This window comes from Filicampus tigris, chromosome 2 (genome assembly GCF_054856515.1).
Source record: "Filicampus tigris isolate MCC_2025a chromosome 2, RoL_Ftig_1.0, whole genome shotgun sequence".
Classification (NCBI taxonomy): Eukaryota; Metazoa; Chordata; class Actinopteri; order Syngnathiformes; family Syngnathidae; genus Filicampus; species Filicampus tigris.
The window spans coordinates 603,234-620,984 of record NC_141218.1 but is presented as its reverse complement, the minus strand read 5'-3'; the positions used below and the strand labels follow the sequence as shown (position 1 = coordinate 620,984).

Sequence of the window (17,751 nt, the reverse complement as noted above, 5' to 3'; positions counted from 1 at the left end):
AAGCGGTTCACCTAAAGTTCACCTCCAGCCCCCATCACGGCCACTCTCGGTTCAATTGGCGTCCACGCACGACCTCTCTCGAACAGCATTGTCGCTACTGAAATATTGAACACAAGACAGCCACCGCTTGCCCTTAAAAGCAAAAGAAAAAAAAAGAACAACAACCAGTGGCACCCACTAAGTGATTTTCTGAGCTAGACATGAACCAACAGCTTAAAAAGGCATCCAACCAACAATACTGTGTACTGGTACTTCCCTGAACCAAAAGGTCCCGCATGTCTATTTATGCACCCCTCGGGCATCATGTGTCACACGAGGCCGCTTCTCCGACCTCGTCATCGTCATCTTCATCTCGAGTGGCAGCACTTTCAGGCACCGCAAAGTGTCCCGCCCGCCCGCCCGCTCGGCCCAGAGGAGGCAAGAAGTTCTCCGGCGGAATGCCAATCGTCCTGTCGAGATAACGCAGAGGAAAGCTGAAGGTCGAGCGCGCCGCGCCACTTTTCGCTTTTCAAACCGAAGCTCATCAGTATTACAATATGAGCGATGGTCTTCACATGTGGCCGCTAATGCTTTGTTACTCTCCTGAAAATAGTTTTACTTGAGCACCGTCATTTCCTGTGAATAATATGCCCCGCCCCCTTATACAATACGACCCTCTCCCTATCATGGAATTTCTTATTCTGACAGCTTTTTAAATGTCCGCCTGACATACGAAAACAGATATCTGTACTTTTCTCCTCTTGTTGTCAAAATAGGCTCGTTACTTTCTTCAACCTCCGCCGAGTAAGAAAGCCGTAAATAGTCCAAGTCGGCAGCAGTTAAGAACTTTATCGGTCGATTGGCAGAGGCGCTCTCGTCTGAATTTCAAAGCCGGCAGGTCGGGCCGACTCGGCCGAACGGCATCGGGAACGGATCTACGGGTACCGCGTCACACGCAGGTGGCGCGCTCCTTTTGTCCGAAGCCGAGCCGTGGTGACAGGGCTCAAAGAAATGCGGCAGATGGAAAAAAGGACATCCGCTCTTGTATTTTGACACACATGGGCCATATGGCGGTAGCGGGTTGTTGTCGGCGAGAGCGACGCCTCTGCCGTTGATCTCCGAGCAGACGCGCCCAACCCAATTCGAGTGTCAGGCTGCCTGCGGAGGAGCCGCCAGCTAGTTCGCATGGACAAGTGATCAATCAGTCAATCAATCAGTCAATCAGATACTTTTGAAAAGGCGATGGATGCTTAACGCTTCACAACTACGTACAAAGACTCCACAGGTGACGAAATGGGTCAGAAGTGTGAGTCGGCACACACCTGCCACCGTTCAAAGTGCCTCTAATCAACCCGAAATAAACTTCAGATATTCCAGTAGGCTTTTGGTGACTTTGTAGCGGACATTTTTTTTCAGCCGACTTGCACCGGTCGCAATAAGAAGGCGGCGCTTGCACAAAGGGTGAGATGAAATGAAAGCGAAAGCGGACATGGACGTGACCTAACGAGGTCAGACATATGAGAAGAATTGGCGCTCGTTGAGCTGCCGGCGCATATACGGCACGCGTACGGAACGCAGCGACCGCCGCAGCAGCCGTGAAAAGATGCAAATGCAAGTAGACTCACACTTGCAGGTAAACTACTCCATATTCATAAATGCAAAGCAAAGCCTTGTAATCACGCATTGTTTGCATGCGTTGTCGACAAGCAGCCGCACAGTCAGACAATATCACCGGCTAAATACCGTGAAGTGAATTATACGAATGCGAAAATGGATTTTGTTTTTGATTTTCAAACCGACGTCTGCGGTTGTGCGCAGTTGTGCGCAGCCGGCACAGTTGCCAGCAACCGGCAGCCGGCAGCTGCGGGCTGCGAGCTGCGAGCTGCGAGCTGCGAGCTGCGAGCTGCGATCTGCGAGCTGCGAGCCGCGAGCCGCGAGCCGCGAGCTGCTCATTAGTCGGCTCGTTGGAGGGTGGTCGAGCTGCTTTTTTATGCGAGGACATTGAGGACAGGTGAGGACTTGATGACTCGGAATCAAGCTAACAAAAGGCCACGCTGACATTTGGAGCCCCGTGTCCTACTCGATACATTTTAGACCAGGTTAGAAGGAGGTGTTTGTCCTTTCTACATTTGAAAAAAATGCAGAAACCAACTGACAATTTGAAAATATGACCCAGTCCCAATTGTGCCTAGTTGTCGAAACTTCAAAGTCAAGTCGAGTCCAGTCAAATTGATTTCATTAGCCCTTAACTCATTCGCTGCCATTGACGAATTGACTTTTTTGGACAATTGCAAATTGAATTGTCTTTTCACGGCCCAGCCATTCAATCCCAGGAAATCGTTCACATTTTTTTCAAATTTTTTCAAACGTTAGGGTAAAAGAGGGTCTGAAAATGTCCGGCAGTGACAAGAAAGTCTCAAAGGGCTTCACATGCCCAAAGTTGACAACATATTAACGAAAGCAAACAAAGCTTCCCTCATTTGAATTGTAGCCTATTAAAGTCGAGTGAAAATGTTTTGGGTTTTTTTTCTACAATATGTTCTATGCGCTCCCACTAATCTAAACAGAGTATTCAGAGTAGCATTGGGTTTGTGGAATATAAAGCAGGCGTAAAAAAAAACCCCACCTGTTTTTGTTTATCTCAGGGGGCGGCCATTTTACCTTGTCTTTCCACTTGCCGTCAATTGAAAATGACATCCCAGTGCCTCAGGACTCTGCTTGCAAAGGTCACAACGTCCAAACCCGGAAAACAGGTGAGCCGCGATGGTCGGTACCTGAGCCCTTAGGCACTGTGATGTCATCTTCGGTCGACAGCAAGTTGACAGTACAAGGGAAAATGGCAGCCCCCTGAGATGGAGAAAAACGGAGAAAATAATGAATAATGTTGGGATTTTTTTATTCAAGCCTGGAGATGAGGCATTGCAAAAGGAAAAAAAAAAAAGGCTTTCTTCCCTGATTTGTCTTGGCAGCTCATTTATTCGCCTCCCTAGCCATCCATCAAAGCCTTCAAGGGCGCTGATTGGTTGAAGACAGCAAAAATCCATTTGAGGCCAACTTGTATTTGATTAGGATGGATTTGTTTTGTTTTCCACAAGCCCCCAAATCTCCTTCTCTTCTTGATTTCCATTTTCTTCTGCAAGTTTGGTGACCTGAAGTGTGTTTGGCGGAGGAACACAAATGATGGCTCCCTGCCGGCGAGCCCGAGGTTAAAGCGCCAATTAGCCGCCGTTAACGAAGCCTCATTAGCCTCGGCGCAGTTTTCTTCTGGCGGCTGCGACTCCTCCTTATTATCCCTCAACTCTGAGCGACCTCACAGAGCGCCCCACTAAAAATACATAAATAGCCTGCGCTCATTCAGCCGATAAGGCCGTCTTGTTCTCGAAAAAAAGCGAAAGGTGTGATTCGGGATCCTGCGACGCTCACGCCATCTGGGATGGCTTTGTGGCTGCCAAAGTGCCATTAACGCGCCGCGCCGTTGGCTCCGGTCACTTCGGCGCGTTTCGTGAGCGGGCTGAAGGACGAAAAAAAAAAAAAAAAAAAAAAAAAAAAGGTGGTAATTAGGTGATGGGCAACAAGAAGACGCCGCATTGTCCGCAAAGGCTCAGCGAGCATGAAATGAGTCCCCCAGAAGCTATCGGCTTGTTTGTTATTGTTGATGAAATGCTGATCGATTCAATGGGGCTTGGGCGGCTATTAGGGAGAAGCGACTGCTCCGAGGAAAGCCCATGCTTCCTCGTGGTTTGAGACTGCCCCGTTGGAAGGGAGCAAAAGAAAATATTTGAATTTCCATTGTAACGGGAGGTCCGAACAGCCCGCCGCTGATGATGTCCACCAAGCAACAATGCTTTGCAGCTCTTCTTCATTTGTCCTCTGTCCTCCTCCGCAGACACAACTCTCCTCGGCCCCACTCCATCACGCGTCTGCCTCCTCCCCTCGCGCCGTGCGCTCTTCAAAAGGCCGAGGATGACGAGCCCACTCGACGGGCGCGCCGCTGAGGGTCTGGCGTCAGGAGTGGAGTGCGTCTGAGCCGCGTCGGCGCGCCACGTTTGCGTGCCAACGTGGCCAAGTGGGAACGCGACAGAGGACGCGGGGCACTCGTCAAAAGCCGCAAGGACGATGAGCCGGCCGAGGGAAAGGCATTTCCAAGACGCCGGTCCAACTTTATCACGGCTGTCAAACTCAAGGCCGGCGGGCTGAACCCATCCGGAACGGGGCAACGGCTGCAACCCGGTCGCTAAGCGCGCTCACCAGACCAGGCCCCGCCCTTCAAAGCCACACACGCTCAAAGTCACGGACACGATAACGTGAGGATGGCGACCTCGCGTGGACAAAAATGCTAGCTTGATTCATGCAACCCTACACGTTCATCAATTGAGCCGCGAAAAGGCTCATCTAATTGGAGACTTGCAAAACGCTCAGAAACGATGGCGACACCCGAGGAGATTAACAGGGCCCCGTCTTGGAGCGACACTTTGTGTGTTACCACGGCAACCGCATTTTTCCAATCCCAAACGTGCCCGTTCGCGTGTGCGTCTCATGTAAGTCCGGGACCTCAAAAGAGATAAAGGGGAGACGGCTCCTGACATCCCATTTAAAGGGAAACACCAACACAAAGCTTATAATCAAAGCAACCTTGACTTCAAGAGTGAGCATAGTCTGCTTCCTTTCCACTTGGAATCGCACATGTTGTGCTTGAAGACCACCTCTGCTTGGCCCGAATCTATGTGCTACGGGGGTAATGTCTAATTCAATGTCTTCTGGTGGACAGGCAAATTTATCAATTTATATGCAGAGACACACACACGCACACGCACACGCACGCACGGCCACGCACACGCACGCCCACGCACACCCACACGCACACACATACACACACACACACACACACACACACACACACACACACACACACGCGCGCGCTGAACCCAGAAGAAAAAGATCAATTTTCCAGTTGTAGATTTTGCCTTTTTATCACTGGCTCCCTTCCCGTCACACTTGCACACGCTTTCTCGCCACCGCATTGAGGAAGGCCGGCTGGAGTGAAAACGAGCGAAATGGCTGAGGCTAGCTGCGAGGAGACATTCTGTTCATGTGGGACACTTTGTATTCCTTTACACACTGCAAAAACTGCACGTAAAAAGTCATGAAATTAGGACACTTTAAAAACAACTAAAGGAGAATTGGAGTTAAAACAAGTAAACATAGCTAGTGATGACTTACAACTGCTGCGTTTACACCAACAACCCCTGTAGAATTTTGGTCTTTTTGATTTCACAATCCTAGTACCTCTATAAAGATTTGTATGTTTTGACACTTAGCGGTCCAGGAAAGAGATATTTTGTAGTTTGAAGTCGGTGGTCATCGCAGCAGCTGGTGTACCTCAAGGTTCAATTTGCAATCCACTGTTAATTGTAATTGACGGGATGCCTTTAACACCCAAATCACACGCTCTGGCGACAAATAGACTTTGGGACAGTGGCCATTGTAATGTGCAGTCCCGCTGCAAAGCAAAGTGTCGTTACGCTGCCTCGATGCACTTGTGCGAAAATGCAAAGGAGGTGCACATCCCGTCGCCTTTGAACACGACGCCCTCGCCTCCAGAGGAAGTCATCGGTCGCTCCTTCCTGCCTCTCGTCATTCGTCAATACAATCGTTGGGTTTTGTCACAAGCGCGCGCGCGCACACACAAACACATGCTAATCACTTGCGTTCAATCCATTTTCATCCCTGGTTTGCATTTGGGCGAGGAAGGACGAGAGGAAAGCACGCCTTGTCATCGAGTTTGACACTCAGACTTGCTCACGTACACTTCCCGCGCTCACGCTTGAGCACGGGCCCCTTTTCAACCTTGACGAATGCGCTCGGCGAAGTGGAGATATTCATCACGTCGAGCGGATCTAAATATGTCAATAAGATAGCAGCCGCTGTCACTTTTATCTCCGGTCGGGTCGAGGAAGGAATCCGACACGTCGGTAGCCGCCCTTTATAAATGGCTCCGGCCCAGACTTTGAATTCAGACTTGCCTGTAAACAGCAAACAGCCTGCGCGATACGACACTGTTAACAAGAGTTACCCACCACTGCCACTACCGTCCTGCTTCGACATCCGTCAAGCATACAATTGGACGGATTAACAAAGAGCTCTTGTTGGTCGTCAGTGCATAGGGTAGCAATTACATGTGAGTGAAATCCCCCCCCCCCCCCAGGGTGAGCCATCACAAGTTGTCTATCGATCCACAGCATGGACGCGGATCTAGTCGGGCCCCGGCGGGCCTCCAGCGTGTCACAGGAGGACAACAATCATACAATTTGGGGGTCGGTGGGAGGGCAAAAACGATGTCACGATCCGCCCGTTGAATTATAATCCCATCTTTGACCTGAGGCAGCCGCATTAAGTCATGGACGGGCAGAACACGCGGAACATCGTGCGTTGCCGCTGCTGTTGTTGAAGACGACATCTCCCAGCGCAACGTGAGTGTTGCTGGGCGCCCTCGACTCACCTCCCCGCGTGACAGCCTTTCATTGATTAGCCGTCAAGGCCATATTGCCGCTCGTACCCCCGCGTCCAACGCGCTTCGTTTGCCCTTGGGCAGGAAGTGGTTCCAATTTGGTCACAACTACGGCCGACCGATCGCAATAAGGAGAAAATAAAGACATTGATGATTAGCTCGAGTAAGGGTGGAAGGGTTCGCGAAGGTTTTGGGTAGCCAAGGCGTCTCCTACCTTCTTCTTGTTGGTCGGGCAGATGTAGAAGCTGCTCACCACGACGGTGGTCCCGGGCATCAGGTTGAGTTTTGCGTAGGTGGTGCCATAGTCGGTGGACCTGCAACGTGAGCAAACGTCTGGCTTAAAGTGGTACGCGTTTGAAAACACCATATGAATCTCAATTGTTCAAGACCGCCAAGCTCTTTGTTCATCCCGCGACCAAAACAGCCGCGCTGGCGGCCCGACGGTGGCGGACGTTGGCCCCAGTTTGCCGGCAACAGATGAGGATTCCCACGGATTACGTATCAATAGGAGAATGTGAGCGTATTTCTATTTTGCGCAGCAATCCAAAGCCCGCAGGCGAGGGGATGCGGCGGAGGCAAAAAGAGCCGTGCCGGAAGGATGAAAGAAAATGACGAGCTGGCACATTAAGCCCGCTTACGAAGAGGGCGATTTTACTCCTCGGCACGGCGGCGAGACGCCGACGACAACGAAGCGAATACCACACCGCCGTACGTCACGTCCGGCCGGCGCCCACGCGTCGCCTTCCCAAAAGAAGATTCACCTCGCAGCACGACAACGGCTTTTAGTCACCCACTGCCGGGCAATTTTAGCCACTCGGAAGCCGCAGCAAATTTCAGTCGTTTCAGTCCATAATGTATCATAATTAGGTCAAATATGTGGAAGAAAGAAAAACACAACGGAAAAAAGCTGCTGCTGACTACACGAGGGCCACAAAGGAGGCTGCGGTCACGCTGGATAGTCGGCTCCGCCGAGAAGGTTTCCGGAGAGGCTGACAAAAACAATGAGAGCTAACCAGAACGACGACACCTGGCCGGGGTTCTTTCTAAGCCACGCGGAGCATCACGCACAAATGACCTCGACCCGCCTTCCTTCCGACCGTCGCAGCCAGTCAGTCACGCCCACCGATTGAAGGCTGGCCAATCACTCATTGGCGGATTGAATTGCTACGCGCCCACGAGGTCTGCTCCGGCGCCTTCCCGTGAATCGATCTTCCGTCGCCGAAGCCGTCTGCCGGATGTTCTTGGGGCAATCCCCCGTCTTCCGCTGCCTTCCTTCGTGTCTTAGCGTTGTCCCGTTTTCTGCCCCGAACATGACAGCGGCCTTGGCACGTTTGCCTGTCCCCTTGGCCGTTTGGTGTTCTAGCTAGGGCCACATCACAACCAAGTGGGAGTTCCCCGCCCCAGCTTTGTGATGCAGTCACATGACCAGGGCCCCAAAGCCCTCCTAAATCTTTTTATCAGGACTTTGAAGTGAACGGTGTAGCTACTTGTCACGGCGGACATTAAGCGTTATTTCCAAATATTCCTGGTGTTGGCTGTATTACACCTGTTTTTTTACACCTACTCGCTGCAACAAAAAAAATTCTTGGGAAACAATGCCACGTCGCCTGTTTCATTTGAGCCGACCACAGACAACAAAGCACGATTTCCAAGAAAGCAACCCCGTTGCTCGGTTGGCTTTATTTACAATCCAGTGAAGGGACTTTCTTTGAAAGTGCTTGAAATGCAAAAATAATGGGTGCACCACTGCGATTCCATTTTGGTGTCATTATTCCATTCGGGAATGTCTCTTCAAGAGCGCTAAAACGATGAGAATCCAGCCCGAGGATACAAAGAGCGAGCAGCTGAAATCAAAACTGCATGAAAAACGGAAAGAAATAAGTTGTGGGGCGCTTGTGTCTGCGCGAGCGCTTGAGACGCCGAGGGCCAAACCGCCGTCAACATCCCCCCCGCCCCCCCCCTCTCCCCCTTCTCCTTCACTTGAGAAAGAGCGAGAAATACGGATGCACTTTAGGGAGACGACAGGCAGGAGTGTAATGTCCTCAAAATGAACTTCAAGGTCGCTCATGCGAGAGCGTGCAGACCATGTCCAAAAACGACAAGTCGGGTCCTGTCAGTAGAATCAGGCCTGACGTTTGATAAGGTTGCACAGTGGTACTTTGACTTACGGCTTGAAATCGTTCCGACCAAACTCCTTTTATGTATTTCTTACATGAGCTGGTTATATTTAATCATGTCTTTTCCCCATCGAATCGAACTAAAATACATCACGGGTTGCGAGGCCATCCGTCAGGCCTTGTACGCGTGTCATTGTCGGCCGTCACGGTCGGGTGGGAAAGGGCGGAAAACGTTTCTTTAGACTCCCGAAAATCATCACGAACCAGGGTTTTGACGCCGACCCAAATGAAAAGCCATCGACGAAAAGACCGGCCTCCTTTCACCGGGAGCTAAGCTGTTGCTATGGTTGCAAGCCACAAACATCGCCCTCGGTTAGCGCCGTTCTGGGGAGAGCTTCACATCAACGCAGACCTGCTGTTGTCTTTGTGCCCTTTAATAGTTACCATCCAAGAAAAATTTGTGTTGCGTGTTGTTTGAGGGTTTAACACAAACATCGGTGCTAATTTGATTCGCCTTTTACTCGATGATAGCATTTAGCGGGCACTCGTTGTTTAATCAATTGTTTTATTTGCCAGCTTTGCATGGAGCAACATCTTGGAGTGACAAATAACTTTTAGTCAGAACGTTTTGCCCCTTACTTGCAAAGTGGTTGCCGTTGGAAGTTTATAAGGATCCAAATCTCCAATCAAACACAATCTAGCGCACGCTCGCTTGCCTGTCTGAGTACTTCCCCAGATTGCTACAGATTGTCAAAGTCCACGGAAAATTTCGCAACTTCTAGTCGCGTAAATTCATCTCCTTATTTACACTCAACAACATGCCGGCGTTTGCAATGAAAAGGGAAGCGGCTTACCGCCATGTTGGGATTGTGGGATATGTTACTATTTCCAGCACAAAGGTTGAGCGCCTCCATTGGTCACGTAGCTTCATTGCGGGATTCCCAAAAGCATTTGTATCAGCATTAGTCCAGCTTACATGATGACGCTCCTCATATTTCTCATTGAGGAAGTGACGAATTAGCAGCCGAGGAGTGCTTTTGACTCACTGCAGCAGAGGTGATTGCTCAGGCTCAAAAGAAAAAAAAAAACCGAAAAAAAACCCAAAACCCGTCGGCGCCGCTTTGCGCTCGTCCCAGTGACGGATCGGCCTCACGACGGCTCTTTGCGCTTGAAGAAATACCCTCACAGGCGCCGCGTGACAGTCAATCTGTCCTCGCCGCGTCCCGCCCGAGACATAAACGGAGCCAGCCGCTGAGCGGGGCGCGTTCATCTTTCCCTTCACACCAAACATTTGCCGTGTTTGTGTACGCTTCACACGTGCAAATTTGGACTCCGGCGTTGGCGTGCGTGAAGTCGCCTGCAGGGAGATGAAAAGGAGCAACCCGACTTGGCCGGCGCTTCCCCGAGGAGAAGATGTCGCTCGCGGCCAACGGTGGGGTTTCGGAAAAGCTGTTGTTCATCGGCGACGTGGGAAGCGAGCGCGGATACTGAGCACAAAGTGGCCAGTGTGTTGCGGCTCAGCAAGAATCGTCTTCTGACTTGCTCAACCCAAGTCAGGACTTGGCTCAACTTGCTTGAAGATAACTTGGGACTTGCTTGAAACTTCAAGATCAAGACATAAGGCGAACATCTAAACCGCATATGTTGTTAGCTTAGTAGCATCGCTATCAAAGGCATTTTCATCGCCACTGACGAATTGATTTGCCTTCTCACAGTCCAGCCCAGGAATCTGTTGATAGTTTTTTCCAGGTTTTTTCCAATGTTAGGGTAAAAGAGGGTCCAAAAATACCTGGCAGTCAATGAGTTAATACATATCAGCCAATATCAATTAGAACAAATACCAATGTGCTGACTGATTCCCTGTCATGGTAATCCGCAAAGGTTGACTCGAGGGAACCGGTTTCTTCTTGCTTATTGAATTTGTTGTCCTTTTTCTCGTTTTCCGAAAATGTTCTGAAACGACTTTGGCAATTGTGTGACCTGTGCTAAACGCTACGAGAACTTGCTCGTCTTCAAATTGACATGGTCTGACAAATGAACAGCTATTAATGAGGCCACCGCTAATAAAAGTCCTGCATTGAGACAAGACACTTATGGTAAGACAACTGGTAGTCTAAGGTCAAAATACAACATTTTGTGCCTTTAACATACCTTAAAGCACCCGCAAAGTAGTTCATTTAGCCACCGTGGCTAGAGCAGACGTACTTTTACTACCGACGCAACCTCAGCTGTTGGTTGAATCGTTTTTTCCGCCCATTTTTGCTGCGTTTCCAATTGGGCCCCAGCTAATTTCTCGAACGCTGGCATGCACGTGCCAATCGATGGCATCGATTTGACCTGTACGCCGCAAAAAGCAGCGCCTGCCCGTCAGCTACCTCTTGCGGCCACGCGCGCCAGTGGGTCAAAGGTGAGCCTTGCCGGGAACGTAGCCGCAGGGCAAAGCGGACTCCTCATCGGGAAACAGCGAGTGCTCCTTGCCTGGCTGACGCATTCATTGCTGTTTCTCAGAACATTTTCATGAAAGCTGTGAGGCGCGCGCAGCGACATCGGCGCCTTCGCTGATATTCTATTGCAAGGTCCCCTCCTCTTCATTGATGGGCGTGGTGAATGACTCACTTCACAACATGTGAGCAATTCTTCTAAAGTGAAGCTTCAGCCTTTTTAAAGTTGACGTTTACAGTCAACCCAAGCGTAAAACAACGAGAATCACATCACACATCGCGTCTTTGAATCTTCCATTATTGGGGCAAATGGAAATGCAAATTAGCCTCAGCCGGGTCACTAACAGACGCAATCGCCATCGCTGCTGATCTAGTTTAAGCGTCCCCATCAATAAGCCCATAAACTAATTAGCTTTGCAGCTTTATTTAGGCTAAGTGAGCAGTGTGTGTGTGGGAGTGTGTGTGTGTGTGTGTGTGTGTGCGTGTGCGCGCGTGTGTGTGTCCTCTGTCAGGGACAAGCACATATTTATTCCGTCTGCGTTGTTAGCATTTACTCATCGTAATGGGGACGATAACGCAAATAAGGCTGTGCGTATTTGGACAAATGTGCGACGCCTCCATTTTGCTCCAGCGCGTGTGTGAAACGATTCCGAGCGAACCCACGTGGAACCTATGACACCGCCGCCCGCGTGAAGGCAACATCGTCCATTGAAGCCGACATGCCGACTCGCTTCCGAAATGACCTCCCGCCTCGCCGCCCGCGTCGGCATTAAGCCGCCTGTATGCAAATGAGCCAATTAAGTGCACAGCGGCGACCACCTGCGAGTGTCCGACCCGTGTGAGGAAGATGTTGAAGATTCCCACGGGAGGTAACAGAGTAACAAATACACATGCGCGAAAATATACAAATATAATGGCCAGTATGACATTGGAACCGAAAATCCAAACAAGATTCAACGGAAATGTCAAATAGGCTTGCTCCTCGTCTGAAAATATGGTTCAGCTCACCTGCTGGTTTTTCTGGAAGAGCGTTTCACTTGCTTTACAGGGGAAGTCAACCCAAACATAGTTTTTTTTCCAGAATATGTTTTTTGCATCCCCACTAGTTGCAGCAAGGCATTCTGATCAAGACAGGACTTAATCCAGCCCTTTTTGGCCATCTGCGGGGGCGGCCATTTTGTCACTTCTGTCGACTGAGGATGACATCAAAGTTGCTCGGGGCTCCGGTAACGACCAAAAAAAGGTGAACCGCGATGGGTCGTTGTGAGCAGTTGTGATGTCATGTTCAGTGGACAGAAGTGACAAAATGGCCGCCCCCACAGATGGACAAAAAGGGCTGGATTAAGTCCTATTCCACAAATGCAATATTGATCAGAATGCCTTGTTTCAACTCGTGAGCCTGCACACAGCATATTCTGGAAAAAAAATCCGTTTGGCTCGACTTCCCTTTTAAGGATTTTTTTCCTTTTCAAATCCTGGTAACAATTCAAGTCAAAATTTCGACAAAAGTCTGTGGTTACATCTTCCCAAACTCTTTCTCAAAGGTCTAGAAATACAGTCCAACGATGAGCTGACCAAGACTCTAAACAGTGGAAATGATCCTGCAGGCAAACACACCTTCGTGGCTGACCCGCTCCACCCGCACCGAAGAATTACAGTTCCGACGCATCCAATCTACTTTCGCACGCGACGGTCTTGAAAACATCAATCTTGAGGCGACGCAAAGCTGCTCGGCTCCGGCAGAGTGAGGAACAGGCGGAGTTTTCCGACACTTCTCAGGCAGCTGAGCGTTCAAAGATTTGCTTTTGCTCTCCAGCTACTTGCAACACTGTGAACGGGCTTCCACTCGGATGGCGCTTCTCCACCTACAAGGCACTCGAAGCGCTTCCGCGCAATCACTTCCCGATGATGACACAGCATCGGCAGCAACATCTCGCTCAAGCACACTTGGGCATGACGGAACCCTCAAGCTCCGGGTTCTGGGTTGCGAGACGACCGCTCTGCCGCCGAGCCGCGCCGCGCCGCGCGGCGCCGGGCCATACGTTCAAGTAGGTGATAATAACGCATATGAATAACAGACGGCATGGGACAGAACATTTCCACCGAAATTGACCATATTTGGACATATGAGGTTTCCGCCACACAGTGACAATATTCATTTGTGTTGTTGTTCTTTCTTACTCACGCAATCCGCACGGGACATGTTGCTTTAATTAATCATCCAAAACCGATCCATGGGGATGATATGCTTGGGAAATCAGTTTGAGCTCAATCTGCAACAAGCACACACGCACACGCCAAGGCCGATAAAGACACGAGGATCAAGTTGAACGTTCATTCATGTGATCGGCGTACAGCGTTTGGGCCGCGGACTTGGTCCCACTCAACTCACTTGGCAGCAAGCAGCAGTTTGCCACAATGATTCCAAAAAGAGCCTTGGAGCTATTAAATGCCACTCCCGGTTGAACTGTTTACCGTCAAGCAAAACGAGAGAATTCGGCCTCGTCCGTTCAAAAGGATCCCATACGACGGTTAGCTTAGGCCAATGCTAAGAAACAATGGAAAATGCCATAGACGGGCCAACGAATAGCATCGGCATCGCGCCGTCGCGAGCCTCGAAGCGACATAAATGATGGAGCGACACATGCAGACGGACAACGTAAGAGCACTTGCAGGCCTAGATTTTGTGTCCTCTGCGAAAAATGACTGATGTGTCTGGGTCTGCATGGAAGCGCTCCCAAGCCGTGCACGCCAGAGGGAGCAGCGCAATGTCCAATGAAATGAAGGCAACAAAAGGTGGCACAAAGTGTTTTGAGAATATGGGTAAATAATGGGTAAAGAATGTCGAATTCACTGCGAAGCAAATACTGAGTCACAGCTCGTAATCGAATCAAGCGTTTGAATCGATCGCGCCCCAATCTTCATTTTCCATCTTTCACGATTATTTGTACCATCCAAGATTATGGACTCTGCTAAAAGCCAGCGCGGCTCCGCGCAGCTTCTATCTGAAAGCATCGGGCAAAGAGGATTAGCGCAAATCCGTGCTGATGTTTCTTTTTCGGCAGCCTAAAGGGGACGCAAACGGGAGCCAAGTGTCCCGAAAGGGCCGTGCGAGTCCAATGCAAGCAGACCCCCGTTGTGGGCTGGCATTCTTTTTTCTTTTCTCTTTTCAGGAAAAGCTTTCTTGTTGCCCACGTGAGAGGAGATTAGGGGCTCGCCTGACGCTTGATGTCTGCTGTGTGAAGGTCCACTGGTGGAAAGGCAAATGTTGATGGATCAATTTGAAGAAGAGCATATAGCGCATGCAATGAGGGCGTCTTTTTTTCTTGTTGTTGTTGTTGGTTTTTTTTTGTTTTTTGGAATGTCACTTTAGTCAAGGGGGGAGGTGGCGGCTGTGTTTTATTTCAAGCTGTTGCCAGGAAATGAGACAAGAGCGATGCGGCGGCGGCGGCAAGGAGATGAAGTGCCCGGTTAACAGGAAAAGGTTGAGTGCTGCTATGGGATGTAATAACGCGATGAATTATGATAATATCTCCCGTATAAAACATAAGATGTGATTTTATATTGACTGCAACATTGAAGCCGGGTGACGGTCGCGCATCACTTTGGACTTTATCGCGCTGCCAACGACGTGCGTCCGTCCGTCTCCAATAAGCATGACGACTGTCATATCGGCGCTGTCCTGTGAAAAACACTTCATTCTCCATTTCTCTTATTTTTACATGAATGGTGTTTGCGCACTACAGACATCGCACGGATGGCAACATTTGAAAAGTTTGCAAAATTGGAGTTACATGTTTTTCACAGGACAGCGACGATATGCATAAATACAGTACATACAGAGAGAGAGAGAGAGAGAGAGAGAGAGAGAGAGAGAGAGAGAGAGAGAGAGAGAGAGAGAGAGAGAGAGAGAGAGAGAGAGAGAGAGAGAGGGAGAGAGAGAGAGAGAGAGGGATAGATACACTCACATATGCTGTGAATGCACACTCACACGCACGCACGCACGCACACGCCCCTTTTTGCCCATATACAGACTCTACGCATGCATCTACTGTATCTGGGGTCATCTTTGATTTGGCGAACGTGTGGTTGACCTTTCTCTGCCATTGAGTGTCCTGTACAAAGACCGGAGCGCATCGGCAGACAAGTTGTGAATTCCGCCCCCCCCCCGACAGCAGCTCTCCAACATTAAGCGGTGACACCTTGATCTTTGGCCCCGCCTTGAACCCACTTGCCACCCTCCCGCATGGGCGCGCGCCACCAGTGCGTAATACACACACACGCGCTGCGACCCAGTAACAGCGGCGTTTGGCTCTTCTCACTGGCCTGACCTGGATCAAGCCGCGTCGAATGACGCAAACTACAAACCACTTTGGGGTTTTTGGGCTTCATTTACTTGTGGATTTTCTCCATTTGCGGCAGGGCTCGGTCCCCAAACGCAAAATTGGACTTTTGGATTTAATGTTGACTATCCTCCATTTGATTTTTTTCTGGGGAGCAGCGACTGATAGGCATATGCTCTCTGTGTGATTGTGTGCGTGCGTGCGTGCGTGTCCGAGAAGACATTTTGATGAGCGGCTACGTACAGTATGTGTGTTTCATGTTTTATGAAGACTTGGCTCCGAGTTGCTTTCAACCTTCAGCCTCAGGCAACACTGCAATCGCGCTACTGTAAACGGTCCATGTGTGCGTGTGCGCGCGCGTGAGTGTGTGCATGTGCGTGCGTGAGAGAGAGAGCGAGACATACATGCCCCGGGGGGTCAGCAGCCTGAAAAAGAGCGCCACTTTCTCTCCATTTCCCCCCCCCCACTTTCCCTTACTTTCTGCCAAGCTGAGGATTTCAAGCTCTCAAACATTATTTAGAGCCACATCCATCCTTCTTCCTCCTCTTCCTCCCCTAAAATATTACAACTGCAAGGGACAAAATATACATACACATATATATATATATATATATATATACATATACATACATACACATATATATATATACACATATATATATATATACACATATATATATATACATACATATATATACACATATATATATATATACACATATATATATATACATATACATATATATATATACATATATATACATATACATATATATATACATATATATACATATATACAAATATATACATATATATATATATATACATATATACACATAGCGGCTAAATGGGGGATAAGCAGATGGCGGAAGGGCTCTGCGTACATACATACATTACCCCCCCCCCCAAAAAAAAAGAGATCTGCAAGACCACATCTGCAGAGAACTCTAACAATTAAACTGTCAACACACAAAAGAGGAAAATATGCACATAATTCATACATGACTTCCAGGGAGAATTGCAGTTGTAGCTAATGGGAGAGAGGCTGCAGCTTTGAAGCTCTCCAGAAAGGGGGAATGGCATGAATTAAGTAGCATCATCAGACACATTTGCTCTCTGGGAAAGTACAAAAAAAAAAGAAAAAAGAAAAGTGAATTTTAGCCAGTGTCAGTCATGAACCACGTCTGGTCTGTTTTCTTTTATGAAAAGGAGGAGAATTAAGTCTCCTCTAATGTAGCTGCAAGGTCAGGCTCAGCATCGGAGCATCTGCGAGGGATTAGATGGAAGGGAGAATTAATATTCGATGAGAAAGTACGCGCAAGATTCTCACTGTGAAGCGGTGCTGGCGGGATGCTTTTTTTTTTCTTTTTTTTTTCCAGCCACTCAGAGGCAAGAAAAGTGCTTTTGCAGCCCGACTCGACCCCCCTTTCCACACCGATACGTTATCTGGCCAAACAGATGCCATCGCCGGCCTCCCGGTGCTCCGTCTCGCCACCCAACAAGCCGCGGCGGGCCGTTTTTCGGCGCTGTGCGGGCCCCGTCGGACATTTACAAGATCGGCGGTGGGCAGGCTTGGCGTGAGGTCATCTCACGACAGACGGGACGGCGGTCAACGTTTTGGCCTACCTCCACAGAGAGCTCTCCAGCACCTTGGTGGAGTCGGCGTGGTAGTACTTGGTCAGAATGAGAATGACCTGCAAGAGAAGAGGGAACACAGCACTTGAGTTGGACGCCATTTGCATTTCAAACCTCTGTGGAAAGCTTCTCCTTCTGTGTGGGCTCAGCCATCAGTTTAACAAGCTGTGTGGGTTGGTTTTTTTTTTTTCCCCAGACGAAACCTTGGCAAGAATCGGGTCAAAAGCGCAATTCCCATTATTGGCCTATTCCCATTATTGACATATATATATATATATACATATGTTGGAAAGAGTGGCACAGGGTCGGATGCGGTTTGAGTGACGGCACGTGTTGAAGTGCGAGGCAGCCGCGCTGGCTGAACGTGGCCCATACCTACTCCAATGTGTTCTCATAACTTCAAACAATAAAATCCGCCGTGTGAAGCCGTCCAAAGTGACCATCTTTACCGGTCTTCACATTTGAAGGCGCAACTATTCTGTTTGCGATTGAGTAGGATCGAGCAAAATCCGCTTGATCCGTTCCTGCAAAGAAAAAGGCATCGTGGTTTGACGGCGCTAATCGAGTTCTGCTCCATTGTAATCGAGTGACCGCAACATCCGCCACTGTGGCTTTTTTGTTTGTCCGCCGCGGCGGAGAATGAGTCCAGTGACTTTTATTGGGGGGAAGTCGGCAGGACGGTCAAGACCTGGGAGTGAGACGTCGCGGGACGCACAAGCGAGTCCATT

General features: G+C 49.5%; 1 protein-coding gene across 8 annotated transcripts in view; it reads right to left on the bottom strand.

The window, feature by feature from the left end:
- The window catches only part of sorcs2 (sortilin-related VPS10 domain containing receptor 2), a 78,802-nt gene that overhangs the window by 25,789 nt on the left and 35,262 nt on the right, over positions 1 to 17,751 (bottom strand). For 6 of the 8 annotated variants that reach the window (XM_086024446.1, XM_086024438.1, XM_086024440.1 and 3 more), the window contains exons 2-3: positions 17,015 to 17,082; positions 6,702 to 6,801 (exon numbers count right to left, since the gene is read on the bottom strand). In XM_086024446.1, the coding sequence (XP_085880572.1) occupies positions 6,702 to 6,801; positions 17,015 to 17,082 (168 nt within the window). Of the gene's footprint in view, positions 1 to 6,701; positions 6,802 to 7,610; positions 7,797 to 17,014; positions 17,083 to 17,751 lie in introns of those variants that run through there. The other 2 variants (XM_086024447.1, XM_086024443.1) reach the window with 2 other exon arrangements.